Below are 9175 nucleotides of genomic sequence, written 5' to 3'. Positions count from 1 at the left end.
AAAAAAAGAGGGGGCTATTTGTGAGAGAAGAAGTAAAAAATTACGTTCGAAATAATGAAATAATGGTTAAAAAATCAATTTTGGGGTGAAAAATCACTCCCAAACACCCCTTGGTGAAGTTAGCCTTGTATGACTCTTTTCATTTTATTTATTTATTATTATTATTATTTATTTATTTTTGTTTTATTCATCATCCGTACTTGTAGTGCAAAATAGTGAGAATGTCCCATCAATAATTGATTATCAACCTATTTCATCTTTTGTAATGCTTAAGAAAAATCGTTACTAATAAATCAGAAACGTCCTTATCCCCTATATACACTTTTGGGCCATTCATCTTTTTGAATCAAGATCATGAGCGATTTGTGTCGTTCCAACAATCAGTATACAACAATATATATCTCACACAATAATTAAAAATCCTGTTTTAGGGATTGCAACGAAACGAGCGGGGATCGAAGCAACCATTCTCGTTCTCCACCGCAACGGAGCAGGTTCGGGTCGAGATCGAAGCGGAACAAGGCAAGGTTTGCCATCCTATTTTATTTTTTTACTTTCATTTCTTAATGTCTTTAATTGGTGAAATTCTCAATTTGTTAAGAACAACTAATGTTCCCTTTGGAAAAGATGGTGATTCATTTTATATATATATATATATATATATATATATATATATATATTTTTGGATAAAAAATTTAAATTTAAAATTGGAACGGAATCATATTTCTCATATACATCCCGTCCCCACATAGGGGGGTCAACAGCCCCTACCTCCGTCCCATTAGTCTGATTAGGCGTGTAATCCCTACCCGTTTGGAACGAAACTCCAGGGGTATTGAGTTGAATAAATTTTTTTGTCATTACTATCCTATTACACTTAAACGCCCATTTCAATCCCCCAAACAAGGTTCATCCAAGGCAGTGATTGTAGACTCATACAAAGATATTAACTGTTGATGTATCAATCTTGACCTAGAGATGGCACACAAGCGAGCACGAGCTGAGCTCATGGCTCGATAATAACAAGCCGAGCTTGAGCTCGGGTCAACCCACGAGATCGACTTTTTTTTTTTTTTTCCTTCACATTTTTTACGAACTTTGGCACTTGGGCAGATTCGACCCTTGCTTAGCTCATGCTCGTCATTTGACGAGCCGAACGGTCGAGCAGACAAACCTCTCGACCCGTTTGACATCCCTATCTCGACCTTGTTTTCATAGATTGCTACATCTTTTAAATTTCATCTTCAATGTCCATTTTCCTCTAAATTTACAATTGCAAATGTTTGTTACGTACACACCCAAGTCAAAGCCCTTTTTTTTTTTTTTCCTTCACATTTTTTACGAACTTTGGCACTTGGGCAGATTCGACCCTTGCTTAGCTCATGCTCGTCATTTGATGAGCCGAACGGTCGAGCAGACAAACCTCTCGACCCGTTTGACATCCCTATCTCGACCTTGTTTTCTTAGATTGCTACATCTTTTAAATTTCATCTTCAATGTCCATTTTCCTCTAAATTTACAATTGCAAATGTTTGTTACGTACACACCCAAGTCAAAGCCCACTAAAATCGAAACCTTAGAAATAAAAAATGAGATGAAATTAATAGAACTTTATTAAAAATGGTGAAATAGAGAGCATTATTAAAGCATATTAAAAAATTTCACTCTCTAAATTTGAAAATACTCTTTACAAATAGTCTTAGAAATGTTCTTACCAAGCTAATGACCTCAATTCGAGCCTCCTTTGGAGAGGAGTGAAATCCATTTATCCCCTTTAAAAATAAAAAATAAATAAATTGAAATGTCCACCGCTTGACTAAAGAATTGTACACGCAAAGAAAATTCTCCAATCCTTAAATATGCAAGTAAATTGGGCACTTTCAAATATGATTTACCATCTACACAGTTGGTCCCGACCAAAACCAAAAGAAACAAATATATATAAAACATTATTTCAAATGTGGAATCACACATTTCCACTACGCTTTTACTTTTAAATTCTTAAAAGTTAATTAGATAACTTCAGAGCTCAACAAGTAAATATATCACAATCAGATTAATTAAATTAGTTTTTTGAAAAATTGAAAATATTTTAAAATCTACAAAACAAGCAAGAATTGTATAAGAAGGTTTAACAGCAAAAGTAAAAGAAAATTACACCACAACATGGCATAGATATTACACAAATTCCTAGGCTACCCATTTGTAACTTCAAAACTAGGATTTTCTTCGCCATACCCTTCACAAATGAAATGGAATTTGCAAAAACATTCCCAGCCAAAGTCTAATTCATAAAAGAGAGAGCTCTGAAGCCTCCAAACACCCGTGGCAAAAAACCAAATCCATCTGCACGAAATGACATAGAAAAAAGAATTGAAAAGTGATTGAGACAAGCATCAACATTTGGAAACAGAATTCAAATCAATTAACTATATATATATAATTTTTTATTTTATTTTTTGGGCCAAGTTCATTTAAATTAAGAACAGAGAATAACTGTCTCGTCCTTGGAAGTAAACAAATAAATAATGAGACAATAGTCCGGATATGCATTTTAAACAATTTCAGTACTTTGTACATTCAAATATTCATCTTGCCTCAGGGCTCTGAGGTTGGATTAGTGCTGAACCAGATCAGCCCGGGTTTGACTCATCTAAAGCTATCACAGATTTGCTCATATGTTGAAACCAGGCAAATTGAATATGCTTTCAAGCCCGTAAACTCTTATTAGCTGGGCTCGTGAAGCTCACTAGTGTACCCAAGACCATAAAATTTAATCAAGTAGTTCAAGACATTCAAAATCTTAAGTCCTATCATTCATGAAGCACAAATGTGTCTCACTTTATACGTGCAGGTAAGGGACCCGCAGGGGCTTCGAAAACTACTCGGCATTTCTTTTCTTTTAAAAAGGTTAAACAATGATATTATAGAAGCCCATCACACCTACATAAAATTAATATAAATTCTCTTTCACTACTGACATAGGACTTCACAATTATCCCATTAGATTTGATGTAATTCCTTCCCCATTCCATGACTGCTTAAATCGATTGGGCTCTTGACATGCTCCTGACACATATAGTACCTAGAATTGGCTTCAATGCCATCTACACGCTCAAAGCTTGAAGAGATGGGTCCACATGCAAAATCTGACAGTGGACTCAATAGACAAATATTTCCTTTTCACTTTACTAAAGTGATTAACCCAATTTTTACGGAAGCCTGTGACACCGACATATAAAGAATGTCGAATCCTCTTTCGCAACCAACTTCACACATGACAAAAGGATCCAATATTAGTACACTATTTTTTTTTTCCCTCCTGCACAACTGCTTCATTTGCTAATAAAAATGTAACAGTATTAGCATAGTGGATAAGTCCCAGCTTACTTGTAAATAAAGAGCTTCATCAGAGGGATGGACCTCTCCTATGCAACGCACACACTCAAATCCAACTCCAATTGTCGGTTGCACAAGTGAATTATATCCATACATGAACAACATGCAAATGATCCCAACAACATTAAGTTTTCTTAGAGGTTTAATAGCACACCTTGAATAGTAGTATTGGACACAGTTCCCAACTTTACTTGTCTGGATGTCCACGTTTGCCCTTCCGACGTGAATGGTTAGTGTTGCCATTCCTAATGGGCTTTTTTGCCTTTTTACTGCAATATGTAGATGAAATGTTTGACTCTCAACCGAACAAAAGCGTCCTTAAAACAGAATATCCTTATTTTTTATATTAGAAAGAATTTATGAAAATAATCAAAGACCAATAAATAGGCAAGTTAAACATCTAACCAGAAGATGCCTGAACATATTTTGAACAGAACGATGATGGGCAAAGCCAGCACAGCAGAAGCCTGCCACATAAAAAATCAGTTGCAGCCTAATTGATACATGGATCATGATAGTGAAAAATTTGAGACATGGCCGTTGAAAGATTAACAAAACTTACAACAAACCAAACAAGCTCTCTTGTTGCCAGAGGTCTTGTAAGCTCGTGACTCTTCAGTTTTTCATGCACAGTGTCTTGAACCTTCACAAGAGATAAGAAATTGAATTAAAATGATGCAGTACGACCCAGAGATGGCCTTTGTGAAGTTTGGTTACAATGGTGGCATTCTTCTGCTGGTGACTTCCCAGTTTAGTTGGATTTTATGATTTTTTTATAACTTCTAAAAGTCATTAATGGTGCAGCAAGAAGAGCTGGGATCAGTTCTCTATACAGTGGGATAAGCTATTAAAATTCTACTGATGAAAAACTTTTAAATATAATCTCCATCTATCCACCAAAAAATCACATTTGAACTACAGTATTCGGATCTTAAAAACTAAAGCTTAAGGTGTAGAGTATGTATGCATGCAAGTGAGACGGAGCAAGAGCCAGGTGGTGCACACCCAAGTCAAATGATAATATCCAGAGGAGTAATGATCATTTGAACACGTTGAATCTAAAGAAAACTATAAAAGAGCACCCAGAGAAATAATTAGAGTGAAGAATGCATATAGCACTATCATACCTGGTGATGGTACACTGTTGCGGACTCGAGGAACTTTCTGTAAGCATGAACTGCCTCCTTTGTATAGGGTTTTAAAGTAGTCCGGATTTTATCAACATGAGGTCTTGTTGCAGTGGCAACCTGATCAATATATGGTTTGCTAAATTTCCTTAATTCCTGCAATTAAATTAGGTTTACTTCAGATGGCAGAGAGAGAGAGAGAGAGAGAGAGAGTAAACAAATTAGATTTCAGTAGAAGAACATCTCACTTGAAAATAAGGATCAGCAATTTCCTGAACTTGGATAATACGCGGAGTCACGGTGTTCTTGGAGACCTCATATATCTCAAGAGTTTTTGTCGTTAGCATATGTACATGTGGTTCAGCACCAGTTTTTAACGTTATCCATTGTTCCCTTATAGCTGGGATCCATTTCTTTACACGGGAAGAAGGGAATAAATCAGTATATGAAAATTCAAATTCACAGGAAAAATGGAAAATATTCACTAAAAGCATTAATGGTGTCTACTGCAATATAACCAACTAATGCAAGTCTCATATCTTATGTTAGATAACTAGTAGCGCAGCAAAATATATGCCAAAGAGATAAAGCAATGTACAATAGACAATCAACTGAGAGTAACAACGTAACTACAAATGCATTCAACAATCCCTGTTTTTCTGCATTAACATCAATAGAGCAAATCAAACACTCAATACTTAGCCTTGCTTATGCAGGGTTGACTTACAGTTTTCATGGTTTCGATGTGTGGTGCAGCCCATTCTTCAACTTGGGCCTTCCTCTCGAATGCCTGAAAAAAACAGATAGGGGCTACTGACAAATGAAGTCTCAAGGTGAGCATTTAACATTACTTAATTCCTTCATACACAAACAACATCTAAGAGGAAGCTTAATGTACTTAATGAAACTTAGACACTTGCCTTTTGCACTGCCATCTCCAAGGCTGGTCTTCCATGTATGTCCCAGTTCTTCTCCAAGAGTGACTGAAAATAACAAACTCAATCAAAGTGATGAGAATAGTCAGCTAATATTTAAGCAGCAGCAAAAGATCAGGCAACAATACCTGGTAATGAATAAAATGAACTGCAAGCCAAGGTGGAAGCCACGCACCATGAACCTAATTTATATATCATAAAAAAGGCCATATTACACCCAAAGAGAAGTAAAAAGGTGGGGTTCTTAACAGCATAGCTCATCAAAGGGAATGAATGGCGCAAATTTGAGCACACGTAGAGACAACTCGGACATTAATTAAAGCCAAAGAGAAGATCTTGACATATTAAGCATCACTGTAGAATATGTTGACCATCTTCAGCAAGGAAGTACTTTGGGTGAAAACAGTTAATGTGTGTATGTATAGTCGTGCAGGTAAAGAAAAAGTAAACAAGAAAAATAGAAGACATCCCATAAAATCCAGATTAGCATTGAAGAAGAGCATAAATGTGCAAGGAAGTTCTTCAATTGGAACTGATTAAGTTAGAATATATAAGTGATTTGACTGGACCAAATTAGTCACTTTAGGATAGTTATCAACTACTCTAGAAATTACATTCTTTATTATCACAATATACATCATCTGTAGTGATAATGTATTACACAATTTTATCTTCCTATAGTTAACGTGCCATCAGAGATAAGAGGAAAAACCCCCCAAATCAAAACTCTCAAACCCTAGACATTTGGAAGCAACCCAAGCAATTACAGGTTGTGCTCCTCTCTCCAGCTACCTCTGTGAACTCAGATCTACGTTGACCCAGCACTTGCGAACCTCAAGCGAAGCTGCTTCTACTCCAGCGAATCTCCCTAGCAACAAACCCTTTTCAGACCAAAGGTTAGTGAATTGAGGGCCCTCCTTCTGGTTGGAGATTTTTATTGGGCTGTAGGTGTTTTTTGGTCGCTGGTGGTGTTGTTTTCTTATGGTGAGTTGCTAATGTCGGTGTTGTTTTCTTATGCTGAATTGCTGGTGGTAGTGTTTCCTTGCGGCTGGTTTGAAATTGTGAAATTTTGGGATGTTGTGCGGTTTTGGACTGACAATCAAACCCCAGATAAAAATGGACAACAACAAGATCTTTTATCTTCTGACCGGTCATGAGACTGCCTTTCCAATTCAAATTAACTTCGATGGCACAAATTATCGTGTTTGATCTAAAATTTTGGCGATGTACATAGCTGGTAGAAAGAAGGGTTACATTTCAGGACAAAAGACTGCAGCAGCAAAGAATGGAGGATGGTGATGCTCTAGAAAAGTAATAAAACATTATATGATCATAATGATGGGCACGTGAATCCAGCGACTTCATAATTAGATTCGACTCAATTACCAACACTTTGCCCCATTCATGAATTGATTGACAGGAAGAATTACCACAAATTCCCATCAAATGAACTATAGGCAGACTAGCAGACTATATTATCCAAATCCATATACACAAGAAAAAATTAGGTTCATTCTATGTGGGAAAAGATTTTGTGTCAAGTTATGATATATTAAATGCAGATTCAGATTTGATCAACATAAAAAACATAAGTTATAGGACGGAAAATGAAATAGAGAGGAAAAACAATATGTGAATAATTAATTTTTTGAATAACAGAACAACTAAGGTCCCCTCTTTCATAGCGCAAAGCAATTATAGTTAGTCAATAATCCATCACTAATCAACAAAGCAAGATTAGGAGGAGGAGAAAAGGAAGACTTTACTTATATACCAGAAAATGACATGCAATGACAAATTTGAGATGGAAAATATAGTACAAGAGCACTTAGACCAGTTAAGTTATGTTTAATAGGAAACTAAGTGCAAAGTCACACTTCATCAACAAAATAAGCTTAGCGAAAAGGTTATTTGAAATAAACATGAACTAGAAAATAGTTCAATATTTCCATGATATAAAAATATAGAAGATGAAGAATTAGTTATTCAAGACTTTGATAAACCAATAAAAACATTAGTAAGGATGGGGGGAGAGAAAATTGACATGCTAATGAATTGTGTCAACCATTAATATCAAATTCTAGGTTTCAAATGAAAAGTTCGTATAGAACCTAGATGAGGTGAATCAGCTTTATAGCCATGTTGAAGAAAAGCATCAATTACTACGCTGCTGAAGAACTATGGTAGAAATAAAGAATCTTTTATTGTGTCTGATAGGTATCATGAAATGCAACAAAAAATAGAAGAAATAAGGAAGTCAACTGAGATTCCAAAACTATACTCACAGAAAGAGTTGTAGGAAATATAAAACAAACCACTGAAAACTTACCTCCATTAACTCCTTAGTTTTGGATGTATATTCTGACTTTGCCATCATTAATTCCTCCTGCATTAAATTTCAAAATTAAAGAAAAAGCAATTAATTATCCAACCAAATGTTCAAAAAAATTTAATAAGTATTTGAAGCATCAGTAATATACCTCGGCAATTTGAAGAGCTCGTTCAGTTTTACGTAACTTTGTTTTCTGTTCATCAATGACCTTTTGAAGCTGCAAACAGAATGGCAGCAACCCATGAGAATTAGATTGAAGTACAGATAGAGAGAACGAAAGGTTTTTTATTTTCATTTTTTCCACAAGCAGTTAACACAAAATTAGAAGTGTAAGATGTCCAGTTTGACTGGTTTTTGATAAATTTTAAAACCAACCAATTAAATGCTTTGATCTCTTCTGCAAATCGAAGTCACCGTCACTATCGTTAGTTTAAGTACAATAACAAGAAACAAAAAACTAATTTAAGAAAGGTAGGTTTAAAATTAAGATGTAATAGTCATTTTAACACGATTCTTTACATTTTAACAGTCAAATTGACGATTTCAGTCAGCAAGGACTAAGTGCGAATAGTTTTAGAAGGTTGGGGACTCGATATACTATAAATGAAAGGTTCAGGATCACAAGTTTTAAAGGTTCAGAACCTCATACTGGAAAATTCCCTATTTATTTAGTCATGCTTATAATTATTAATTATCAGCAGCCTCCTATTTGTTCAGAAAAACCCAAACCCAAACCAAAAATATTTAAAGCTGGTTTGAAAAAACCTAATGATTTGGTCAAGATTTAAACCGCAGTTTGGCTGTTCACTTCATCATATTTTATAGGTGAGAGAGAAAATACATACATATACATATACATATACATATACATATGTGTGTGTGTGTGTGTGTACATATATATACATACATACATACATATATGTGTATGTGTGCGTGTATACATATATATACATAGATGACATATATGTGTATACATATACATACATACATATATCTATATAAGTATGTATGTATATCAAAGTATAAATTTAACTACCAATAAAATCGAAAAAGTCTCAACAATTAGGTTATGAAATTAGGGTAATTTATTATGGGTGGCTATATTACCACCATGATTTTTGTTTTTGCACCACTTTATAAAAAGTAAAAACGCACTAATTAAAACACATTATTGATAAATACAGCAAGATTATACTACAAATATAACCTTTGTTCAAATTAGGGGAAAAAAAATTATCCAGTACTACTCAGTCATACCCCTTCCCGAACTCTCCTAAACAATCATCGGACTTTTTCCAGCCACCAATTTCTTCTTAATAGCATGTTAACGGTCTCTATTCCATCTAATTCCTCCTTGTTTATCAAGGCAAAAAACGAAAACT

General features: G+C 34.9%; 1 protein-coding gene across 1 annotated transcript; it reads right to left on the bottom strand.

Annotated features, from left to right (window-relative positions):
* Positions 1–2037: 2037 nt before the first annotated feature.
* On the bottom strand, positions 2038–8103 carry LOC111380745. The gene is made up of 11 exons (XM_023004378.1): positions 7942–8103; positions 7791–7847; positions 5590–5643; positions 5447–5509; positions 5254–5316; positions 4775–4939; positions 4527–4682; positions 3962–4042; positions 3805–3866; positions 3554–3668; positions 2038–2346 (listed from the first exon to the last, which is right to left on the bottom strand). The coding sequence occupies exons 1-10, from the start codon at positions 8086–8088 to the stop codon at positions 3587–3589; spliced, it is 930 nt and encodes a 309-aa protein (XP_022860146.1). The 5' UTR covers positions 8089–8103; the 3' UTR covers positions 2038–2346; positions 3554–3586.
* Between the last annotated feature and the right edge of the window lie 1072 nt (positions 8104–9175).

The sequence above is a fragment of the Olea europaea genome, unplaced genomic scaffold (genome assembly GCF_002742605.1).
Source record: "Olea europaea var. sylvestris unplaced genomic scaffold, O_europaea_v1 scaffold2203, whole genome shotgun sequence".
NCBI classification, from domain to species: domain Eukaryota; kingdom Viridiplantae; phylum Streptophyta; class Magnoliopsida; order Lamiales; family Oleaceae; genus Olea; species Olea europaea.
The sequence above is the reverse complement of the archived record's forward strand: the minus strand, read 5'-3'. Positions and strand labels throughout refer to the sequence as shown.

Coding starts and splice junctions, on each gene's coding strand:
- LOC111380745 (XM_023004378.1), bottom strand. CDS start 8,088: ATGAAAATAAAAAACCTTTCGTTCTCTCTATCTGTACTTCAATCTAAT. Junction 5,317..5,446: donor TGGAGATGGCAGTGCAAAAG/GCAAGTGTCTAA, acceptor TGTTTTTTTCAG/GCATTCGAGAGGAAGGCCCA. Junction 3,669..3,804: donor ATATGTTCAGGCATCTTCTG/GTTAGATGTTTA, acceptor TACATATTGCAG/TAAAAAGGCAAAAAAGCCCA.